Here is a 26,110-nt window from a genome sequence, read left to right as displayed (position 1 = left end):
GGTGGGTCTGTTGTGTTTGGCTCATATATTTACAGAGGATGTATTAGAAGGAGGGGCATAAATCTCTGAGGTCTAATTTTAAACATCACACATAACTCTGTGTGTATATGAACACTTCAAAGTTTAGTAAAACATCTGTTTGCCCCACTAACTGTGCTCTTATATGTTTGATGTGTGATCACACAGACAGGAAGGCTGCTCTGATGTGTCCTCTGATGCTGTAATTTACATCTCCCTGGTTAGACCCCTCCCAGTCTGATGATCATTAAAGTTTTTACAAAATGACCCCATAATTACATATTGATAGTCATTCACTTCAAATTAACATATTGTCATTTTAAAGAATCGAAACTCTATGAGGCCTCAATTCAAGTAAAATGATTTGCAAATGTGTGTGGAGAGTTGTGAAACTGTATCTCAATCAGTACGTTCGTACCATAGACTGTATATAAGAAGTGGACGTAGTCACCGTGACGTCACTTATTGGTTTGTGGACTGCTTTTTGAACATTGAGTTCAACATTTTGGCCGTTACCATCTTGGTTTTTCTGCCTGGTTCGTACTTAGATTTATGAATGTCTACACAAATTTGTAAATACAAATGTGTAAAAGTGTACAGATTTAGGTGTGTAAACAAATCTGTAATTGCATAAACAGATTTGACTTCACATTTAGAGATTCTCGTACACATTCACATATCTGTGTACACATGTATACAGATTGAGATATAGTTTCACAACTTTCCGCACACATTTGCAAATATTATTACACCAGTAAAGGCCCCATATACCTCCAATTAACATGTTTTAATGTGTCTTGTTGAGGTATTTCTACCATCTTTGCTCTTCTAAAACCTTTTCACACTTCACAGTCAAGTTGAAAAGTTGAAAACAAAACTTCTGAGGCCTTCTTTTTGTCTTCTTATACAGACTATTTCACAAGTCAGGCAGGAGGAAACTACAGCTGTGATGTGGAACAAGTCAATGTTTGTTCTGTTATTCCTGCTTGAGGTGAGCTCATAAATCTCTGCAGCACGCTCCCTCTTGGAGCTTTTGGGTGGGTTTCACCCCCACCCTCCTGACTGGGTGAGTCTTCTGCCAGCACACTGACATGCTTGTGAAGTCACAGAGCTCAGGTTAAATCTGGCTGTGGGAGAGAGGAAAATAAACCCTATACTGCTGCACAAAGCGAGCAGAGGTCTGACCCTCAATAACAGAATCAATGTCCTAATTAGCTGCTGCTGAAGTGGCCCAACACACAGTCCAGGGGGGTGATGGGACATTGATTTTAGAGAGAGTAAATGCTTCTCTCTGCTAAATAGTTACATTTGAGGAAACCTGACTCTTCAATATGAGTAGATTTTCTGCACAGTTATGTCTCTTTTCTCTGAGACTTTAGCCAAAGAACGTATACTGCCAAGAAGTGAAAGTCAATTGTTCGTTCCATTGCAACATCAGCGCCAAGCAGCGAAGCAACGCTTCCGCCATTTTGGACTGAAAGTGACTACCGGACGCTTCTACAAAAGTAAAACTAAATTATTTTATTCTATTGTCATATTCTACTGAAATGGCCTAAAGTTGAACAATAAAATATTATAAATATATTATATTTTTCAATCCAAAATGGCGACAGCGGCTGTTGTCAAATAAACACCGGAGTTTTGTTTCTTTGCTTCTAAACTCTTTGCTTTAGCTTTCACAGCTTATTCATCTAAGGTGTCCCATTTCTGCCTTTTACAGAGATTTTTGGAGAGATTTTCTTGATGTTCAAGAGTGTTGATCAACTTTGTTTGGTAAGCGATGATTGACAATTTAGATTGTAATTTGTTGCACACATTCATGCCCCCACAGGTTGAATTGTAATAACCTTTTGTAATCTCCTCTTCTCATCTAGTGCCATCATCTGGTCTCATTTTTGATCAGTCAAATATCACCAAATACTTGCAAAACTGATATTCCCATCAGCTTCGGCTGTACTTTATGTTTATTGATAATTAGAAAATGTTAGCATGCTAAAACTAAGATGGTGAACATGGTAAACATTATACCTGCTAAACATCAGCATGTTAGCATTGTCATTGTGAGCGTGTAAGCATGCTGATGTTAGTATTTATCTCAAAGCACCTCTGTGCCTAAATACAGGCTCACAGAGCTGCTGGCTTGGCTGGAGTCTTGTTACAATAACTTCTCCCTCCACGTGTGTGTGTGTGTGTGTGTGTGTGTGTGTGTGTGTGTGTATAATGTACATGCAGCTGAGGTCATACTTTCTCCTCCTTCTCGTCACTTCACACCCGTCTGAGAAAAGCTTTTCCTCTGTAGAAGTTACTTCTGACTTTTTCAGTTCCTTTATTCGGCTTCTTCCCTGTTTTTTTTCCCCCCACCAACCATCCTTCCCCTTTCTTTCCTCAACACAGCATCTTTCTATTCATGCTGCATTTTCAGCATCATTTCTCTTTTTAGTTCTTCTCGGAAGCCTGACAGCTCTGCTACTTAGAGGAATTGAAAATGAGGCTGCACACCTCGCCAAGAACTGGCGGTGAGCACTGTCAGCTTTGGGATCAAGATAATGGTAATTGTGCTTCGTGGTGGAGAATGCACTGAAATCCTTACAATTATGACATAATGCTAAATGCTAAAACTTACCTAGGTAGAGGAAAGAAGAGTTATAAAGTCAATTACACAAGAATCTCCATCTAAAGTTTGCTAATACTAGCTACTGGTCATACCAGACCAAGTGAGACTACAGCAGCAAAACCTCTGAGTGTATTGAACTGAAAAAGGTTTTAATTTCTTGCTTAAAAATTAAACTTTTCATCTTGTGTAAGAGGAAGATTGTGTTATTTATTATTTCAAAATGTACCGCTTTAAGCAAAAGTAGAAATATTCAACCCGGTCTCACAGGAAGGCGTATAAATAGCACGACTCTACAAGGACGTTCCGTGTGTCACGAAGACGCAGTTTAAGCTTTTCGCCGTGTCATTTGTACGTCACGCAATAAAACTACAGTAACGTCTACAGTTAGATTTAGGCAACAAAACCACTTAGTTAGGTTTAGGAAAAACATCATGGTTGGGCTTAAAATAAGTACGTAAAATACATACCGAAACAACGCAACAGCAGTACGGAAAACGGTCTCGAACACCGGTCTTCTGGTTGAAAGTCCTGTGTGTGTTTGTTTGTGGTTCGGACCACGGAGCTCAACCCGTTCCGCACAACGTGATTGATTGATGCTTTTATTCACCAATTTTTATTCAATCAACCGTGTTTCGGAAAAAAGTATGTCGCTGTATCTCAATATTATTAATATAAAATATAAAATATAAAATATTATCAATAATTTGCATTGTGTGTGAAAGTATTTATGACAAAAACATCAGTTTGAAAATATATTGACGTGCAAATTAATCACACAAAAAATACACTCCCAGTGTGTAAAGACTTAAAACGTTCCTTTACAATTTAAAGTCCAGCATTTAAGTTAGTTTTAAAGGTGCCTTGTGAAGTTTTCTTGTAAACAAACAAACGAAAGTAACGTTTACATTCACCGTTACTGACCAAAACTCACTGTGTGTGTTCTTTAAGTCAAACAACTGTAATGAATGCATTTCCTTCCTCATAAAACATTTTCAAAGGAGGTTTTTGAGCAGTTTAAATCCAGCACCTGACAGCACTGATATTTACTGTGTCTCATGTTGTTCCTTTAAGTATTTTTCATGCCTTTATCTTTGAATGCAGAAATGCAAGATGACAGGAAAGGAGGGGAAAGAAGAGGGATGACCGGGATTACGTGGTAACTTTTTTAAATCAGGCTAATGTATCACACAGCCCGCTCTAATGAAGTGTTTCTTGCAGCAAGCGCAGGCGTCTGTTTCCCTCCACATCGGAAGGAGGACAAGGAGCATTAACCTCTTTGTGATGTAAATGCTTTGTGTAACCTCGGGTTTAGTTCTCAGGTCTGAAAGCAGGGACGGTTTTCACATGAACCCCAGCGGGTTTGACAGCGGCTCACCCGTCACTCGTCATCGTGCTTCCATGAACACAACACTGATGTGCTCTGACCTCACATGCCTGCTCTTACAGCACCGACACCTCCAGGCCATATACATCACAAAAAGCTCTGTGAACCGTGTAAAACAGCATTGTCAGAAAGTCACAATGTTTTGACCTTTGACCTCCTGTTGCTGAATGCTGTTATTGTCAATCTGATCTGAAGGTTTGCTGTGAACCTTCTCTCCAAAACAAACACACCCGTTGATTTAAAACCAGTAAAAACACAGAATAAAGAAGCTTCAGATTTAAAAATCGGTGTTTCTTCGACACTGTTCGTCCCAGAGGGGCGGCGAGCCGAGCTGCCGCTAACGTTTGCTGAGCTTGTTTCTCTGATAACTTTGAAATCCTTCAACTGGTAAAAATATATCAATAAAAAAACACCAAGATGTATTAACTATATTGTAAAAATGTGGCTTAAAACTGGATAAAAAGTACATTTTTGGACCTCATTAATGCTCTTGTGGCTGAATGTGGTTCCACCATGTTGTTGAAGGCTTCAGAGATGAGTGGAGGTTGTTATAGCAGCAGATTAACACCCGTGGTTTTCAAATTAGATCTTCAACAATCACATATAGGTGTCCGTATACTTCTGTCTATTTAGCTTGTCTGTGCTAAGTGTATTCATGGCAATACTTCAACTGCTGATTTGTTGTTCACAGAAGCCTGGTTGCATCCCCGATATCCTGCCTTCTGCTGCCATCTAGTGAACGGAAAGATGTCAGTAAAGCTTGTACATTTACCTTCATACTCTTTAGCTCTGATGTAAAATAATGTGCTGTTCTAAGAGCAGAAATAATTTCATTTAAATATAGTCATTTAAATACTGTTGAAACAACAGTTATACTGTATGTAACCTGGACATTTACTAAAAAACTTTGACTAAAATAAATAAAGTAATAAAGAATAAAGTCATAATATTACAAAGAAGTAATTTTACATGTTATTTTCTTTTTTTTCTCGTAAAGTTATGACTTTATTCCCGTTATATTACGATTTCTTTTCTCGTAAAGTTCTGACTTTATTTTCGTAATATTACGACTTTTTTTCTCGTAAAGTTACGACTTTTTTCCTGTTATATTATGACTTTCTTTCTCGTAAAGTGATGACTTTATTGTTGAAATCTTAGATTTTTTTCCCTCAATGTGGCCCTAATACTCCGTATTACATTTGCACTTTGGCCCTCACTGCATTAGACTTATAGACTACTTAGACTATAAACTGTGTTACCTTCATCACAATGCTCAAATGTTTTGTGGCTCCAGAGAGATTTTTTTTTATTTTTGTTTTCCCTAAAATGGCTCTTTTGATAGTAAAGGTTGCTGACCCCTGTCTTATACTAACATTAAATATGTTTACACCCACCAACGTGTCAGCACCAGATGTTTTCAGACGGTTAAAGTGTCACAGGTTCAGTGTATTTGGGATGCTGTATTATAAATCTGTTGGGTGCTTTATATTCATATTCGTGGTGCTGTATACTAATATTTAGGGAAGTTTTCAGTTTTGTCTTTGGAATAATGTGATCAACACAGAATGTAGGCACATTATTATTTATGTATTAATTTTATTCAGACGTAAAATGAACTTTATTTTTGTGGGGATTAGTATTGTGTTTGTCCATTTGAAGCAGATCAGTGTTGGATAATGTCCAGGCCAGTAAGGGGCAGTAGTGGAGCGTTTGTAACTCAGCTGAATGCCTTTAATCCCAAAATAATGTCCAAAATAAATGTGAATGTTAACAGTGAAAGAACAAATGAAATATTGTCTATCTGACGCTCTTCCTGGGGGCTTGGTTAGGAACCTTCCTAGGCAAAAAGGACTTTTCGACCGCAGCCATCTACTAACTGATATTACCAGGAAATTACAGCACATAGATGTTAAAACTCAAAAGATGCCCCTTTACCTGTTGTTCATCAGTTATGAACAAGTTATGAATTGTAACATATTAGCTCCTCTCAGTATCAGAGGCACCGGTTTCTATCGGTTTGTGTTACTGGTTAGCTCTCACTACCTCTAGTGCTGCCATGCTTGAGTATAACTGAAACATATTGTTTATTTCTTCCTCTATCTTCTGGTAAATCAACATATCCCCCCTAGCTGGCAATAATGACATAGCATGACAAGCAATATTTGTTGACTGTAATTTAGTGACTATCTGTCATTGACGTCACAATTCTTGTGGGGATTCTTATCTTCTGGATGTCAGCAATACTACAAGTTATTGGGAGGAGCTTATGTTCTGTGTCATGTGTGAAGTCATATGTGACAATTTTTGCTCTGTTGGGAGATGCACTGACTTAATGTTTTTTTTTGTGATCAATTCTTTTTTTATTGAGAAAGGTATAGAGAAATTATGTTACACATAATTCATTTTACCCCATTTATGTGTCCCCTCCCCCCATACACGGGTACATATACAGTACTATCATTCCAGGCCAAATAACTAACTAAAGTTTGCCAGCCGCTGCTAGGCTAATTCATGAAGTGCCCTGAGTATCATAGCAACAGCCCACATCATGCCTGCCGAGTCCCGAGTGCTGGAATGAGTAGTTTAAGTTTGCCGTTTTATGTTCCAAAATGTAAATGTTACTTTTGTTAGTGTTTGTAATGTAATGTGTCGGTTCATAACATGGTGGCTTATTTTGGTAATTGTGATTTTTGTGCTGGATTATAGTTTTAACCATGAATGAAGTGTTCAATTCAATACTTTAAAGTTGCAGCTGGTAAAGGTGGAGCTAATTTTAATAACTTTATATACTGCTGGGTAGTGTGTGACCCCCCCGGATCAATATAGTTTTACCTTTAACCATAATAATACATCCTAATTTTTTGGTTGATTTATATTTAGTTACTAGTAAGTAAAGTTATCAGATAAAAGTAGTGGTGTAAAAGTATAAAGTAGCAGAAAATGGAAATACTCAAGTAAAGTAAAAGTACTTCAAGATAGTACTTAAGTACAGTAGTTGAGTAAATATACTTAGTTACATTCCACCACTTGTTTGTTTTTTTAACTATTCAGTTAATTTTCATTGAAATATAGTAAAACAAAAAAAAAAAAAAATTTCATTTCAATTCTGTTGCAATTCTGTCAAAATGCGCTAAAACAGAGTGTTTCAGACAAAAGGGAAATACAGGCATATTCAGTCTGACCGTATGAGGAAAATAACGTTGTTTTTTTTAACATTACAGCATGTAAACATGTTCTAGTAGAAACACAAAATACAAGTATGAACCTGAAAATGAGCACGATATGGGACCTTTAAGATGTACAGTATAAGGAATATTATTATAAAAAGTATGATTGGTGAAACCAAAGACACAGTTCTGCACATTTTATGCCTATGGGTGGATGAATTAGGAATTTTCTACCAGTATAGAAACAGGACATGATGAAAGTATTCCGGTGAGGTCATTTTATTTGCCGGACGGACCCTCAATAATATATTGAAGAGGGTTTGTATGCGTATGAGTGTGCACGTATGAGTGTGTGTGTGTCACATAGACCACCAGAGCGAGGAACACCAGCAGCTCCAGTTTGATACATGCCAGTGGCAGGATGTTAAGTCATGGAAGTCAGTCCGTACAGCCCGTGAGAATGAAAGAAAACAGAAAACAGTCCAGGAACAAAGACACTATTATCCTCTAAATCTCTCTCTCTCTCTCTCTCCATCCATCCATCCCCTCCCCATCTGGTCCTGTTGCATTTGACGTACATGTGGAGGTCGTTCACAGTAACGGTCCGCCCAAGAGAGAGAGAGAGAGTCAGAACAATAAAACAAGCTCTGCTCCAGAAACGTGTTTGACATGTGTGCAGAGGATATCACGTCACTTCAGGGCAGTAATTACCGACCACATGCTACCCCCAACGCTCAGGGAAACTCTCCAGAGTTTCCTGTTAAATGATGATGATTTCCAAATAGTTCAAGCTCACGGGGTTGCTCTATACCAGTGTGGGTCTCAACCTTTTTCATGTCAAGGACCCCTAAATTGAGACACATTGGGCCACGGACCCCCATTTGATAAGATTTTGCTTCAGGGACCTCCATCTGAAAAGATTTTGTTTGTTAGATTAGTTGTCAGATGAGGAGATATCTGAGGAGGAAGTGAAACCTGTGATCAGAATAGTCACTATTATGACCCCTTACTCACCTTGGGCTCACTTCTATAGTGAATTAAATAGTGAAAACAAACTATTCCCCATTTTTCTAGAACTTCTTCAAGGACCCCTAAATTGAGACGCATGGGGGCCACGGATCCCCATTTGATAAGACTTCGCTTCAGGGACCTCCATCTGAAAAGATTTTGGTTGTTAGAGTAGTTGTCAACAACAGATGAGGAGATATCCATGGAGGAAGTGAAACCTGTGATCAGAATAGTCACTATTATGACCCCTTACTCACATTGGGTTCACTTCTATAGTGAATTAAATAGTGAAAACAAACTATTCCCCATTTTTCTAGGGACCCCCTGGAACTTCTTCAAGGACCCCTGGTTGATAACCACTGCTCTCTACGATATTCGGAGCATTAATATAGCATCAAACAACTATTGTCTATGTAAAGATAAAGAGGAGTAATGTCTACCTGAGCAGAGAATGAAGTCACTCTCCCTCTGTGTGTTTGTTGCAATCTGAACTTCTCCTCGCTTGGCATGGTTAAGAGATCCATCGATATTCTTGCTTATCTTTAAGGGTCGCAGAACCAGAACCTTCTTGCTGTGAGGCGACATTTATAACCACCTAGCCATGATTAAAAACATTTATTTATCAGTCTTTTTATTATAAGATATAATACTTTATTTCATTATATTACATTACATGGTTGGCCACAAGACCACTACAAGAAGCGTGATTGGGCTATTTATCTTTGCTTTTATGCAAGCTCAAGAAAGGCTCAATAGTTTTCACCTCTTCAGTAGCGTTACGTCCATTTTGTGATTGAGCAAAGTCATTTCCACTACAAACCTTTGCTATCATAATGACAAAGGGATTGTAAACAAGGTTACCTAAAGTTACTATATTGAAGCTGTTTGTTTTGTTCTCTTTAGCAGCACCTATGGCGATAGGCGATAGTTGCCAGTGTGTTTTATGGGTCTCATTTCCCAGAGATCCAAACAGTGTCGCCGCTTGTGATTTTTGTCACCACAGTCACCCAGTTTGTAATACTGCAAATGCAGTGGCTTTCATCAGTGGGCCATAGGCTCACTCACCATCGTGTTAACCTCATACAGTGATAGAAAGTGACTTAACAGACATTTATTTAAATGAAAAACTTCAGGATTATTACGTTAAGATAAGAATGATTGTGTCAGTAGCTCTAAGGCAAACTTTCCCAGTGTTGCAATGTCACAACGTGAATGAAAGAATGTACCTCGGGTGTTTATTTAATGCATGACATGTCTTGATAATGTGTTGTATATTATCAAGACAAGTCATGCTTTAAAAATACACCCGAGGTACATTCTTTTATTTACGTTGTGACATAGCAACACTGGGAAAGTTTGCCTTAGAGCTACTGAAAAGAAGACAGCTGACGTGTCTTTATAATGTACAACACATAAAGACAGGAAGTCAACGGGTGAAATACGATGCTTAAAATCAATAAATCAATTCCCATGCTAAAGCTTTCAAGTCGACACAGAAGCATAAATCCAGCTTTCACTGTCAGGGTTATAAAAGTTGCTTTTCAAATGTTATTCACTCTTCTGTGAGAATCACACATACACAAAGAAACATTAATACATCATTTACAATGTCTTCTCTTTCAGTTTTATCACAATGCTAGTACCGCTACTCTGCTGCACTTTTACATTTAGATTTTTACACCTTAATATCAGTTTGTACTCATCTATTTTTGTCCTAGCTGCATTTCTCAGTTCCACATCATCTCTCTCGCTTAAACATCTGAAACAAACGTAAAAGCACCAACGTGTTATTAATCGTGTTATTAACAATATGTGTTACATTAAAGAAACAGCGTCTCTTGAATATCAACATTATGCCGTTCCTCCTTTTTTGAGCACATTTAACATGTTTTTGTTGCATTTATTACTCATGACAGACATGATGTCAGTGGTATAAATGATTTAGTGCGCTTTTATTGTTGCTTAATCATGACTACTGCGTAGCCAGTTAGCCCTCTTGTACTTGGAGAACACATGGAAATGATGATGCATCACTTATTAAAATGCAGCTGTAATGTACAGTGTGTCACAATTACTGGGTCTGAAACGTACTTTCCATGTGTGGGTTTGAATGGGAGAGGCACACTGAGAACTGTGAATGTACAGATCATTTCCTCCTAGGTCTGGATGCAATTCAGGACAATTTTACTCAGCAGCCATTGGTGTGTGTGTGTGTTTGCCCTCACATTAACCTGAGAAAGGGAGATATCATGTTGCAAACTGAGTGTATCGTTTACCAAACTATGTTCCTGAAACACATATTGCAACGACAGCAAATTCAGTGTCTAAATATTTAAATGTGTTTTTTCAAGGAAAGTATTTAAGAAAAGCTAATCATTCACTACCTCATTGTTTGACACAAAATATACTGTTTACTTTGGGTTTCCAACCGCAATCATGTTAGTAACACCACAGGTCATGAATCCCCAGGGACTCCACCCAATGAACTCCACCACCCAGACATTTAATACACAGTGTGGGGAAGTGAAACCTCGATGAGCAACACAGTCATCACTGGCACTAATCCTTACACCATATTTGTCACTGTGCTGTCATAAAGTTACGGAAAAAATAATGAAATTGTACAACTTTGTACAAATTGTTTGGATCCCTGATAGTTGCCGGTTCCTCTTTCCACTGATGTTCTCTGGTTTCACCATTTCTTTGACAAACTTTAAACCTACGTTAATTGTTTTTTTTGGGGGGGAAAGCAGCAAAGACAGCACTCATAAATTCCTATTTCTGTATTATCATTCATTTCATGTTTCCGTCCACCTGCCTCATGTAAGTCTGATATTGACTCTCTTTTAGCTCTGGGTTTGGTCTCCACCAACTCTTGAAGGAAATAGCTGGCCCTTAAGCCTCTAAATGTGTCACGAGCATATGAATGACACGATAATGCGCAAGGCAAAAGCGTACAATAAGAATGCCGTTCTCACTTTTGCTGTGTCATTTGACCACATTGATGTATGTCACACATTTATTTTGATTATTGCTCACAAGTTAATTGTGCACATTTGCAAACTGATACATTTGAAAAGTTAAATGTTAGTAAAGATGTTTCGGTACCATTTTTTCCTTCCCAATACCGATTTCGATACTTGAACTTGCGGTATCGGCCGATCCCGAGTACAGATCCGATATCAGCATGATTAAAAAAATATAGTTATTAGGCCCGAGCAGTGACCGAAGGTCTGCGAAGGCCCTATTGAAATTGGTCCGTTTATTATTATTTTTCTGCAAAATTAATCGCATTTTAGAGGGACTGAACATGCTCAAAAATGAAGGACACTTTGCACATGTATCATAAGTGGTGAAAATGTATATATGTTATGGGTTACGTGTAGGGGTGTGGCAAAATGGCTCGATATCGCCCCCAATTGAGTAGCTCCGGCGTGGGGTTTCACCTAGATGTATGAAATTTGGTAGGCATATGTAACATGTTGAGACGTAAAAAAAAGTCAGTTGGAGGTATATCGTAAACCCAACAGGAAGTCGGCCATCTTGAATTTATGTTGTTTTATTTACCATTTCCAGGTGCTATACTTTAACAAACTCCTCCTAGAGATTTAACCCGATCACCTTCAAATTTGGTCAGTACAATCTAAAGACCATTGTGATGAAAAGTTGGTCAAATCTTCAGCTTTTATCAAACTGTGTAGCTGTGGCGTGGCGCGAAAAAGCGCCTTTTGGCAAAAAACAGGAAGATGCTGTAACTTTGACAACACAGTGAAGGCTACTGTTTTGGAGCGGCAAAGAAGAATTGATTTCTGGTTAAACAAGTAAATTTTTTTCTGGGTTAATAAATTATGGTATCGGATCGGTACATATACTGGCATACTGGATGATACACGATACCGAATGTTGGCCAGTATCGGTACCATTTCCGATACTGGTATCTGTATTGGAACAACTTTATTTGTTAGTCTTAACAAATAAGTTGTGCTTTGGGCTGGCCCTGGGGTTGCTATTAAGAAACTTATCTACTGTATTTCCAAACCGCTGGCAAAACATGTGGTGGTGTTACCCCATTACTGAAGCTGTGGGAGACACCTAACATCTGGAAAAACCCCACACATGGTGTTTAGCTTTGCTCCTCTTACAGTAATACCAGCCCTCCTGTGGCCTGTGTTATTGAGCAACTGACAGGACTCTGCAGGGGAGCTTGGCAGAGGAACTCCAAATCCCTTTTTTCTCCATTAAAACACAACACAAGAAATAATCATTCAAAACGATGCCTTAGTTAAGTTGCATTATCAATATTATCACAATAACATTAATTTAAATGACTGTGATGTACACAGAAAATTATCACCCACCTCTGCAGGTAAAGAGGGTGTTATTCCCTGTTTTAGCTCATTGTTTTGGTTTTACGACACATTAACTGTTATCAGCCCCATTTCCAGCAGCAGCTAAACAAAAAAAGCTTTGGTTAACATTTTGATGCCTGCCCAGCGTCAAATGACACACAGACAACGTTGGCAGCTAACAGCTAAGACTAAATCTAGCGGCTGTTGACGGAGAGCTAAAAGGAGAGTGAATATTGGGTTAGGGTTACAAGAGCAGATGATAAACCACGTCTGTACACATAATAACCCGCTGCATTTTGTCACTTTTTATACTGTACCTCTGGCTTGGCGGCAGCCTGGCCGGAGACGTTATGTTTTTACACTGTAACTACTTTTACTTTGACTAGATCTGAATACTGAATACTAATAAATAAATAAATTAATTAATTAATTAAAATAAATTGTGAAAGTATATAAGAGTGCAGAACAACTTACAATTTACCCAGTGTTACAACACTCCCCGGTCTCCCCTACTGTATACAGGTATCCTACAATTTAAAGGAACTTGTACTTTACTTGAGTATTTTCATTTTATGCTACTTTATACTTCTACTCCACTACATTTCAGATAAATCCATAATCCACTAGGCTAATAAAACATATATTTTTCTGAAATTATCCATTTTGCTAAATGAGTTCTTTTACTTTAAAGTCAGACTTTTATATTTTAATGCGAATACTGATGTACTTTTACTTTTAAATGCAGGTCTTGCAGTATTTTTTTACACTGTAACTACTTTTACTTTTACTAGATCTGAATACTTCTTCCACCAGTGGTGACCCAGTGTCCAGTAAGCAAAAAAAAAATCTAATCTTATCTAATCTAAAAAAAGAAGAAGTTGTAGTTAATTAACATTTGTGAGGCTTACATATCACTTATTATAATCCAGTAGGCTAATGAAACATAATTTTTCTGAAATTATCCATTTTAAATAATGAGTTGTTTTACTTTAAAGTCAGACTTTCTGACTAGATCTGATTACTTCTGTGACCAGTAAGCAAAAAAAATAATCTAATCTAATCTAAAAAAAAGAAAAAAGAAGAAGTTGTAGTTAATTAACCTCTGATAAGCCTTCTTGAGTGACAGCCAGTAGACTCCCTCCTCTGTTGGTTGGCAGCCAGCAGCGTTAGAGGCGCATATAAAGCTGCAGCAGAGGCAACATCTGGACAGAACAGCTGCACACTGAACACTGAACACTGCAAGATGCGCTTCTTCACTTTCCTCTGGACACTCGGCTTCCTGCTGGAGGAGGCGCAGGCATGGGGCTACAAAAACGGAGTATTTCATAATTCAATATGGCTGGGTAAATATCTGGTTTTCTTTTCTTTCTTTCTGTGGAAAAAAAAAACGTGTATGAAAAATTAGTATTTTTTTTGTGTCATATCTCGAGTGGATTACTAGACACTTCTTTTTGTTATTCATCAAAAAACAGTTTATTCCAATAATCAAACTGTTTTAACGTTATTAACCAGTGTTGCTTTGCATTTCATCAGCTTTTATGCACAGTTTTGTATTCATCATTTCTTTTAGCAATAATAACATACACTGTAAACAATTGCTGTTAATTTAAAGCAGGATTTCAACAGTATTAAACTGTTATTTCTAAAAAAAAACAGTGCTTTACTGTTAATACAAAAGAAAACCTGTTAAATTACGCTCATAGGCCGTTTGTTTTTTAACTGAACTATAATGCATTCTTAAAAAACAGCACTTTACTGCTGATCAACTGTCTAAAGTATCATCAGTAACAGTTTCATGCAGTATTTTTTTACTTCTGGGACCTGATCTGCTCATGTGAGGCTTGTACATTGTACATGGTTGTAAAATCAGTGAATTAGCTCTGTTCTTCACTCACATGTTGTTATGGTTTGCATTCTGTGCTTGTAGCCAGCTAGAGACAGACATTTTGGGAAAAGTGTCAACAAGTCTATTATAGCCTTTTTCCTAACAAGTGCCTTTAATTGTGGCTATTCCTATGTCTGTAACCTGCTAAGTCTATTCATCTAGGCAAAAAATAATGTTGCATGTAAAAAATACAACCTAAATAGTGCATTAAAACAAATCAGTAAGATAATGTAAAAGAAAGGTGGAAAACAGCTATATAATGTATCTTTAAACAGTAAATTAACTGTAAAATACTGTGAAATTAATAAAAAAAAACAAAAAAAAAACAGTACAAAGCTGTAAATTTCAGCGACAGTATAATAATGTTAATTTTACAGTAACATTAAGAGCAACCCTGTTGCCAGTTCTTTACTGTTATTTCACTGGGAAATTCTTAACAGTGTACTTTTACCTGAGATTTTTGTCTTTGCAAGAACAGCAATAAATGTCCTCACATAAGAGAAACACACCAGTCCAGCAGCTGTCCCTTATTGTGCCAAACTGCATGTTTATGACCTGGCTGATTGCATGCAGCAGGCAATGAGGCCAGTAAACATGGAGGAAATGACTTCATCTCCAAAATGCAAACAAATCAGAGTCACAAGATAATTCGGCTCATTTCTATTTACTGTGAGAACAGAATGGGTCTTCTAGTTTTGCACTGAAATGGTACCAGACACCAGAGCTTTGAGTTTCTCCTCATGTTGAAATATAAATCATATAGGAGTCGCTCTACACACCTCCAACTCATTTTATGAATGCATTCTTTATGTTTTTTATGAGGCAAGAGTGAACAGAGCGGTGTTTCATAATTGGGTTTACCTGAATCACATGCACAGCATGTTCTAACATTCATGCAACTTCTCTCCTATATTACATGTTTGTTTGTTTTTCACTTTGGGAAGTTGTCAATGTTTTCTGTCTCCTTATTAAAAGTCTTACAGAGACTGATGGGGGTGAAAAGGCAGTGGGTTCCTGTAGCTGTGAGTTTAAAAAACATTCAGGTTGTTAAACAGATCAAAATATCAACCTTGAGGCTAATTTCTGAGTGATCTCAGTGATAGCAGTCATGCATGCGTTAAGCCAAAACAGGATCAGCAGAGGACTCCCCACTGACAAGGCCAGGGAGCAAGTGGGCAAATTGGTTGGTGAACTTCCAAAATGTGGAAAAATGTCACAGTTAGCCTCCCTCGTTAATGTTTTATGTTTAGCTTAATGTAACCTTTAGCCCTCTCACTGAGATCATTGTCACCGCGGGTGTGTTTAGCAAAAGTATAAGCCCTGAGAAAATACTCCACTTAGTAAAAGTTTTGCCTTTTTTAAAGTATGTAAGCATCATCAGCAAGTATTCGTTGTGCAGTCAAATGTTCCCTGTCAGTGTTTTACTCTTATATCTGGTGTTTCTGGATTCATATTGCTAATGCATTAATGTGTATGTTGCATTTTACTGCTGTAGATGTTTATGGTTGTGCTAATATGAACTCCTTCACTGCTTGGTAGTTTAATCCAGTGGTTATAAGTAACACAATGGCAGAATGTATGACTATTTCTGCAGAAAAATCCTATGAGATGGGTGACCCTGGGACAAACTCATATCAAATTGGGGTCTGTGGTCTAATTTGTGTCAGTTTAGGGGTCCTTGGCATGAAAAAAGTTTGTGAACCACTGATTTTAATCTACAGCAATGTATCATATCCTATAAGATCATCATATGTTTGTAGCGGCGCTCTCCTGTGAGAACCACGTATCTCTAAAAAGTCAGCTTTAAGAAGTAGGAGGATTTTCTCAGCACATAAAGGAACACTTCATCCTTCAGTGTATCACAAACTTTCAACATCGACACATTTGTAGATAAAATGGTTTTCACCAACACAGTCTCACGGCAGTTTGTGAAATAGTCACAAATTTTAATGTATTTGATTTGTGTACATAGAAACAAATTTAGAAACACCAGAAGTGGCGTTACTTAAGAACGGAAGCTACGTGGCAAATAAATCAACTTTGACTTGTGGCTTCACACGGGACACCAACAGCTTTCTCCTGGGTGAAAGTCCCTGTGAGTACCTCTGAGATGTAGTGGAGTAGAAATATAAAGTTACATACAATGGATAGACTAAAGTAAAGTACAAGTCCCTCAAACTTGTACTAAAAACAGTGCAGAGCACTGTGGTTGCTCCAGACTGCGTCACCACAGCAGCACAGACAATCAGTCCTCTCTTGGCCTCTTGACCAATTTATTGTCTCTCTCTCTCTTTGACAGAACAAGCAGCTGGAGTTTACCACCGGGAATCACGTAAAGGGAGATACCAGCTGACGTATTACGATGCCAGTGCCGTCTGCAAGTACGAGGGAGGGAACCTGGCCACTTATGAACAACTGGAGGCGGCTCGTCAAATAGGTCTGTGGCACAAACTCATCGACAGCACACATGCAAAGCTCCTGCTGGAGAATAATTTAATGTAGGAGAAAGTGTATGGATCATAATTCATCATAACAGGCAGACTCTTACATCATTGCCAACACCACATGAAAGCCGGGAAGGTCCCTTTCTCCCATGAAACCAATTAAACATCACGTCTGATGTAACATCTCTTGACCCGCTGGAATGCTTTTAACATAGAAAAAGAGGTTCAAGGGGTAAAGGTCGTTGGGAAGCAGCGGGTGAAACACTTCTTTCCACGAGTGCTTTGCTGTTTCATGACTCCCTTTCCAGTTTTAAGAGGCCCCACGAGTATTGTAAAAGCCTATAAACACCTTCGTGGGTGGGTAGCATCCTCGTTCCTCTGGCACAGAGTGAATCCAGCCACTCGATCCACCTCCCTGTCAGCGGTTACAGCTGAGCTTAAGCAGTCCACCTGGGAGGTCCCTCTTTATCTGGCTGGTCTGGGGTCTGCTGATTGATTGCGACTCCAAGCTTAACTCTGAGGTCCCACAAATAACAAACAACAACAAATAACAAACACCACCAGAAAGCTCTTCTCAGGGTTTTTACTGTCGAGGCTGCCCTGTTGGCAGAGATGAAAGAAAGACTCTCTGTTGTTGGTTGGCAGAATACAGTAGTTTATTATCACTGACTATTTTTCTGCTCTTTCATCAGGTTTCCATGTGTGTGCTGCTGGATGGTTCGACAAAGGACACGTCGGCTACCCCATCGTCAAACGCGGTAGCAACTGTGGCTTTGGGAAGATTGGCATCGTCGACTACGGAGTCAGGAAGAACAGAAAGGAGAAATGGGATGTGTACTGCTACAACCCAGACTGTGAGTGCATGTTTTATACATACTGTAGCAGTAAACAATTACTTAAATGTGCACTAATCAATAGTTTTATATTGATTAATAGCGACAAGCCCACAGAGAGTTATTATAATTTTCTCAAACCGAGCTGCCTATGGATGCAAAATGAATTTCAGTGCAAACTGACAATAAAGTTGTATCGTATCGTATCGTATCGTATCGTATCGTATCGTATCGTATCGTATCGTATCGTATCGTATCGTATCGTATCGTATCATATTATCAGCTGAATGTGCAGTTCCCCTCAGCTCTACGGAGATTTCTACTGATTGTTTTGGTTTTCAGGGGCCTGAAAGTCTGATATCTTATCTTATCTCAGTTTAGGATGACATTTAGGATTTTTGGTATTACAGAAAGTAAGGAGTACAGTTTCAATAGCTTTTTTGAAAAAAATCCTATCTTATCTTAGCTTATCTTTAGCTATTACAGAAGCATCCCAATTTAGGGATCTAGGAATCCTGAGTTAGGATGGCATTACACTCCTCAGTGTACTGTCCTAAATTCACAATAATTACCAAAACAGCAGCAGCACTGTTGTTAGGTCTGTATGTGCTCATTAGCGGAAAGGGAGGCAACATAAAACCAGATATTCTTGTTAAGAATAAAGTTAAGGTTTTTTTTTTTGTTTTTAATTTTGAGGTACTTTGAACTTTACCTGTTTTGTACAACTCTTTACTTCTACTCCACCACATTTACTTGACAGCAGCAGCTGTGAAGTTTGACATTTTGGATGCTAAACATATAATAAACTCAAATAATATGATGCATTGCTATTTATAACACTCTGGAGGGAGATTCTGCATAATGAGTGCTTTGACATGTGATCACATTTCGGCCACTAGGAGACAGAAGAGCTAAAAATATAAAAGCTGACAGACACACCGCCCTGACATTACAGTACAAACTTGTTATGGCAGTCGAGTCAGACTCGAGTCACAAATCTGTTGACTTTAAACAAAGATTAAAATGCATGTTATTAAAAAGTGTGCCACGAATCAATTAATTTCCTGAATCAACTAATGTTAACGCTATTCATTCTCAGTAAGTCAACACTTAATTCCCCAGATCCACTTTGTTTGAACCAATCCAACAGCATCCAATCAAGTTGCAGGAGAGAACCATGAAGAACTAACGTTACGTTACTGAGCGCCAGTTGGAAACAATTGTACCAAACATAATTTCCTTTGCATACAAAAACTATGTGGTAGTCAACAAAAAATTAATTGCAGTATGCAAAACGTGTGGGTCGAAAGTTACAGATGGAGATTCAAATGGCACTATATTTGGTGAAGAGTGCATTAAAACTTGTTTAGGACTTGAAACTCAAAGTTTAGGACTTGGGACTTGAGTGCAAAGACTTAAGACTAACTTGCGACTTGCAAAACAGTGACTTGGTCCCACCTCTGCTATTTACACAGCTAACAGTCAATGAGTTCGTGAGAACCTTTTCGATGAAAATGGGGCTAATGAGAACAATTCATTTGCAGGCCATAAAACCAAAAAAATGAGCTAAAAAAGGACGAAAATTATTCTCTCTAGGTTCATGAGCAGTCGCTTTCACATTATACTCAGTTGTTCAATTGAGTGTTAATATAAAAACTATTGATTTATGCAGCACATTTTGATGCTAATATGTCTGAATCTTTACTAACATGTTTAGTAAAATTTGAATTGCAGGACTTTTACTTGTAGTAGTACTTGTGTTACTGATACTGGTACTCACTAAAGTAAAATATCTGGATGGCTTAAAACAAACTGTGTGGTGAAGAGTAAGTTATGACGCGGTTTATAGAGTAAGTGATGGCGTGGTTTAAAGAATAAGGGATGACTGTGGTTTAAATAGTAAGGGATGACGCGGTTTATAGAGTAAGTGATGACTGTGGTTTAAATAGCAAGTGATGACGTGGTTGGGTGTCAGAGTCCCAGGCCTTCAGGTTAAGAAACGTCATCAAGTCTGACGCTGCACAGACTCACTCAGGATGTTTAAAGTGAGGGATGATATAGAGAACTTTGTTTTTTTTTGTCTTGACTCAAAGCCACAATCTCAGACCCACCCTGTGAGTTATCTTGGTCGGACCAAGAATAAACCTGGAGGAAGTCAGAACGTCAGTGGGGATAAAATGTCAGCGGAGTAACTGAGTGGTTTTAAAGACCACCACGCCTGAATGATTCAGTGCATTAATGTCATTAAGCCTTTTATACGTTTCTCATGTCCTTTGAAGTGTATCTGGAAAGCATTTAAAAGCAATAATTTGGAAATAAACACCCAAATGAGAAGCAGATCTGAATTCACTCGCTACTGTGCCTTCAGTGAGTTATAAGAAACACTAGTTCAGCAACAGAAATCACAAGGCGAGGGAAATTAGTCTTCTCTGTGTCTCACAAGTAAAAACAAACTGACTGTAAAGATAGTACTCATTTAAAGTTGCCTTGATGGTGGTTTGGCCACCTAATCAATGTGGAGGAGGGCAATATCTGGTGATGTAGCTGCTAAATGCTCCACTGTGTTCACCAGCTAGTCTCTCTGTCTGCTGTTTGATGCTGAGCAGGTGGCTTTTTACAGCTTTTTTTATCTGAGAACGGTACTGTGAGAGCAGTGAGAGATAAAGTTTTGGGTCGTAAAAGCCAAAACAAAGAGCTTTTCATGTCTTTTTTATTATAAAGCAGGTTGAAGTGCTATGTAAATACTGTAAAAGTGTACTCTAAAGTTTCCTCATGTCACCAGTTCATTCAGCCATCTCGGTGTCTCAGACATTTCGGCCAGCTTGAGCCCCAGTGATGGATTTATAAGCTTGCTTTTTTTTTTTAAATGATCCACAAATGAGAATCAACGTTAAATGTCTTCCCCCTGCAGGACGTCTAGTGGAAAAGCTTTTGATGCCCATTGTCACCAGTCTCCACATGTGTGTTTAATTTCCTTCATTCAACAAAAGCGTTTGTTTTTCCTATTCTGAATTCATTCAGAGCTCACACGCAAGAGACAGACCCCCCCTCCCCAAACCAAAACGCTTCCCATGAACAGATGCACAATCCCACCAGCTGAGTAAAGGAATACTGTGTGTGGGGAGTTGAAGTGGTCCTTTCGCCTGAGAACACAGACACTGAATTCATCCACATGTCCTCAGCTCACTATGGTCCAGAGCTGCTTTTTATTGTAATGATGTAAAATGTGTCTCTCTGGTTGGCGTATACTTATAGACTCATTTTCACATTTCAGATGTAATGCCTTCAACACAGTTAGCAAGGGAGCACTAGGGACATGTGGTTGACTTTGGTGTTGATATCACATGACGTGGACTAATTTACAAGACAAACTTCATTTGGAAACCTTCCTACCAGCCATTCAGACGCCACATTTAAATAGTCTCTCTCTCCTTAATGCGTCTCAGGCATTGTATGGTATTGTGCTATGTAAACTAATCTTCCCTAATCAACTAATCTACCCGGAGTCTCTCTAACGTATCATAAGAGACTTCCGGGTTAAGCAAAGGTTCAAAAGATAAAATAAAATGATGACAAGGAACATTTTATTGCTGTTTACATATCACTAGAGCTGCTGCATGACCGCTCGTGCACCATTATTCAAGTAATGTAGGATCCAAAAGTTCAATAATTGCCCAATTATTTCTCTTAAAATTCTGGCTACGGGCCTGTTGGCAACATACAAACTTCCCCGGTGTTTCAGCTGCGATACAGCAATGACGAAATGTTAATTTGTGTGTGGAGAGTTCCTTTAAGTGTTTTATTTCTGGCTCGACCAGAACTTCTTGTTTAAGTTTCTTTGAAACAGTTAGATAATCTGGGAGTAATCTTTGAAGTGTCGTCGCGGTTTTCTTCTCTCGGTTCAGTCTTCTGGAACTTTAAAAAAGTAATCACTAACAGGTTCGTAGGGACCGAACACTCAGACTGTGTTTGAAATCGCGTACTAACATACTGCATACTAAGTACTCAATCAGTATGTACTGCATACTGCCTGCTAAATTGATTAAGTATGGTTTTATCAGCAGACTGTTCAGGCTGAGCTCAAGCGACGCCCGGGCCGGTCTCAAGGCACCCGCCAGCGGCTCCATCACATCTCCAAAAAATGCTGCAGCAGCGTTAGTTGGATAAACTGACCACGTATTGGGAATCTAAACAGTTAATTTCTCGCATGTAAACATTCTCATTTCTCAGAGGACAAAAATAAATACATATCAGAGTTGATTTTACAATTCGCCAACCATTTAAAGTTTCTTATACACGGGCGACAAACACCTAAATTATCCTGAGATTGTTTTGATCATAGTTCTCCACAATAAAAGGTATTGCAGACGGTAGCTGATATAGCAATGCCTTGTACCTAGATCCCAATATTTTGAAATGAAACAACAAATCATAGGTAAGAAAATCTCGCTTGACAACCAATATATCAATCACAATTACAAAGATGATTATCTAATAGTACGTCACTTTTGCAAGCCTGTTTCTAGTACGGTGGTGCCAGGCGCTCTATTATACATCTGAAGCTCCTTTACTAACGAGCCTAATTAACTCATACGTAGGCTCTGGTATGCACAGGTCAACGTGATCTTCTCCCTCTCTAATTATCTTTTCTATGATTATAATTAACCCATGCAAGTATGTACTGACATTAAAATAAACACATCTAGGTTAGGGCTGCATGTAATGATGCTGTAGTGGTTAGCACTGTCGCCTCACAGCATGAGGATCGCAGGTTTGTATCCGACTAGGGGCCCTTCTGTGTGGAGTTTGCATATTCTCTTCGTGTTAGCGTGGGTTTTCTCCGGGTTCTCCGGTTTCCTCCCACAGGTTAGTTGTTAATTGTTGAGGTGTAAGCGTGAATGGTTATCTGTCTCTATGTGTCAGCGTTGTGATAGTTTGGCGACCTGTCCAGGGTGTACCCCGCCTTCGCCCAATGTCAGCTGGGATCGACCCTAAATAAGATAAGCGGTTACAGATAATGGATGGATGAACATCTAGGTTATCAATTATGTAAATAACATTAAATTTCCTTCAACAGTATCAGTTGCTAGAAGCAGTTATCTTATTGTTTTCCTCATGCTGATTTAAGATCCCATTCATGTGTCCCACAGCTAAGGAGTGTGGTGGCGTGCTGACAGAACAGCAGAAGGTCATTCAGTCTCCTGGCTTCCCAAACGAATATCAAGACGAACAGATCTGCTACTGGCACATCCGTGTGCGCCTCGGCCAGAGGATACACCTCCACTTCCGGGAGTTTGATATAGAGGATGACATAGAGTGCCTTGCAGATTTCCTGGAGGTGTACGACAGCTACGATGACGTCAACGGCTTCGCTGGGAGGTGAGGATCTTTGAGGGGAAAAGAGGGAAACTCTCAAGACTTTATAAAACAGAAACCAGCGGGCAACTTTCGGGTCTGACAAGTGAAGCCAATGCTGAAGTGCCTTAAACTTGCATTCTTTCTAATAGCCAACAGGGGGCGACTCCTCTGGTTGCAAAAAGAAGTCTGTGAGAAATTGAGCCTACTTCTCACTTGATTTATTACCTCAGTAAACATTGTAAACATGAGTTTATGGTCTCAATCGCTAGTTTCAAGTCTTCTTCAATACAGCATGATGTTCATTTAGTAAATTATGGTCCCATTTAGAGTCAAATAGACCATAAAGCAGGGGATGCTTTAGGGCGTGGCTACCTTGTGATTGACAGGTCGCTACCGCTGCGTTGTCCGGTCTGAGTGTTATACGTTTCGTTTCAGAACTTTAACCCTTTCACAGTGCGTTTTCGCCTTTTGCATTCGGTCGTACTTAGCTCCACCCTCTCGTGTCACTTCTGGTTGCAACAAACCAAGATGGTGACGGCCAAAATGCCAAACTCGAGGCTTCCAAACGGCAGTCCACAAACCAGTGGGTGACTTCTTATATACAGTGTATGAAACAGAGTCTTTATCTGGCCAATATGATCAAGGCAAGGTATATATAGGCATACAATTATTACATAATGCTGATGTAATGCCCAATTCAAGACATTCAACATAATCAGAAATCAGATAGTTGCAAAAATAGTAACAGAAATCATCAAAAAAATGATCTTTTTGAAAGAGGCTCACAGCATAATATGACAACATCGTACACGATTCAGTAGACCCTGGAAAAATGTTTCAGTCAAAATGAGACATGAAAGTTTAATGTACCATTTTTTTAATCTGTTTGTTTACAGATTCTGTGGCGAACACACACCTGAAGATATGATCAGTACAGGTGAGTTGTCCTCATCGTGTCATATTAAGAAACATACACAAGGAAACATTATGTTATTGCGCACAGACAGGTCTCTTATTGTCTTTGATGCTCTTGTTTTTACAGGAAACGTGATGACGCTGAAGTTCCTCACTGATGCTTCAGTCATAGGCGGCGGCTTCCAGTTAAAATACACCGCCGTTAATGCGTCGCTGCCTTTACAGAATCAAACCCACATCTTCGACTGACCGACGGTTTAATACACTGATGGAATCCTGTTGCTGTATTCATCATTTACTGTAGTTAAAATATGTTTTCACAGCTGGTTAAAGAGATTATTTGTCATTATTCTAACTAATTATATTATTAGGCATTAAATTGTGCTGCAGTTTCTGACATTTCTTATGTTTTAGATAAAATAAACAACTCTGTGGTCACCTCTCCTGAGGCTACTCTATAGAAAACAAATCTGGTTTCTAGTTATTCCAATTATATTTAACTACTGTATCGACCTGGGTATTTTGTGAATAGGTATCTTGGTTTAAGTGTTGCTTCTTTGTTTTTCAGTGTCTCATTTCTGCACCTTTTATGATCCATTACCGTTTTTATATACACCTCCGTTATAAGCTATTCATAAAAGCCTACTGTACTGATGGATTGATAATGTTGTATAATTTACCCCCCTTTCTAAAACTTGTATTTTGCAAATTTGTGACATTAAATTAAGTGGATTCTTTCGGCCTAAATAAAGGGAATCTGAGAGAAAGATGTCTCCTGTATTTACTACTTTTACCTTTTTTTTTTTATGTATTTTTTGTGTTAATTTGCTTAATTATACTTCAACTGCAGTGCAGGCACAAAACCATGTTAGACTTTGCACATCTTTCACATGTTTGTTTTGTTGTTCGTAAGAGAAGATGAAGAAACTAACATACAATTAGGAAACATTAAGATGCTGTGCAGTCTTTTCTCACAGTTTATAATGAAATTACACTCCAACTATCAGAGAGAGATTTAATTCTTGATTACAAGTAGGGCTTCAATGATTAATCAATTAACTGCTACAGATGTATTATTAACTACAAATAGCCTAACTATTTTGCTAATTGATTAATCATTGAAGTAGTTTTTTAAACGTTTTTTTTTAATTAATTTTTTTAAGCTTCTTTCCTTTGTTTTATATAATTGTAAAGTGAATACTTTTTTTAAATTTTGGACTGTTGGTTGGACTAAACAAGACTTCTGAGGACCTCCCGTTGAGCTTTAGGAAACTGTTGTGGACATTTTGGACAATTTTCTGACACGTAATTGACCAAATGATATATTCACTTTTTTAATAGTCCCGTACCTCAGCTGTTACTCTGCACTATATTCAGTTTTAACAGTTTTCTTCATCTCCTTGTATTTTTATATCTGGTATATTTTTTGTACTTTATATTTTGTACCACTTACTTTTTTTACTGCCTTTTTACTAACATGTTTGCACTATGGAACTGTGATGCTGGAAACTTGAATTTCCCTCGAGATCATCCATCCATCCATCCATCCATCCATCTATCTATCTATCTATCTATCTATCTATCTATCTATCTATCTATCTATCAATCTATCTATATATCTATCTATCTATCTATCCATCTATCTATCCATCCATCCATCCATCCATCCATCCATCCATCCATCCATCCATCCATCCATCCATCCATCCATCCATCCATCCATCCATCCATCCATCCATCCATCCATCCATCCATCTATCCATCTATCTATCTATCTATCTATCTATCTATCTATCTATCTATCCATCTATCTATTAAAAATAAAAATAAAAATGTCAGCTTGCTGCTTTCCTTCTTCATTATTTCCTTTCCTTACATTTTATTTGTTGAATAATTTATTTTATTTTTATATTGTAAAATATATTTGCAGAATTGTAATGAAAAATCTGAACATGACTATAAATCTACTGTATAGAACTTTTGAAATAAAGTATTAACAAAATAAAAATAACACTGTCAGATTGCTGTTTTCCTTATTCATTATTTCCTTTCCTTACATTTCATTTGTTGTATAATTTGTTCAATTTTTTATATTATTTTGATATTGTAAAATATTGTAATGAAAAATCTGAACA

General features: G+C 38.2%; 1 protein-coding gene and 1 long non-coding RNA gene across 2 annotated transcripts; both read left to right on the top strand.

Annotated features, from left to right (window-relative positions):
• Nucleotides 1-2,451: 2,451 nt before the first annotated feature.
• LOC141781751 (uncharacterized) lies at nt 2,452-4,847 on the top strand. Its single transcript, XR_012596941.1, has 3 exons — nt 2,452-2,567; nt 3,734-3,788; nt 4,708-4,847. It is a non-coding gene; the product is annotated as an uncharacterized LOC141781751 (long non-coding RNA).
• An 8,876-nt stretch (nt 4,848-13,723) lies between these two features.
• Nucleotides 13,724-24,742, top strand: tnfaip6 (tumor necrosis factor, alpha-induced protein 6). Its single transcript, XM_074657554.1, has 6 exons — nt 13,724-13,883; nt 16,725-16,862; nt 17,562-17,723; nt 22,853-23,081; nt 23,957-23,997; nt 24,103-24,742. The coding sequence occupies exons 1-6, from the start codon at nt 13,784-13,786 to the stop codon at nt 24,222-24,224; spliced, it is 792 nt and encodes a 263-aa protein (XP_074513655.1). The 5' UTR covers nt 13,724-13,783; the 3' UTR covers nt 24,225-24,742.
• The last annotated feature ends 1,368 nt before the right edge of the window (nt 24,743-26,110 follow it).

The sequence above is a fragment of the Sebastes fasciatus genome, chromosome 14 (genome assembly GCF_043250625.1).
Source record: "Sebastes fasciatus isolate fSebFas1 chromosome 14, fSebFas1.pri, whole genome shotgun sequence".
NCBI classification, from domain to species: Eukaryota; Metazoa; Chordata; class Actinopteri; order Perciformes; family Sebastidae; genus Sebastes; species Sebastes fasciatus.
The sequence above is the reverse complement of the archived record's forward strand: the minus strand, read 5'-3'. Positions and strand labels throughout refer to the sequence as shown.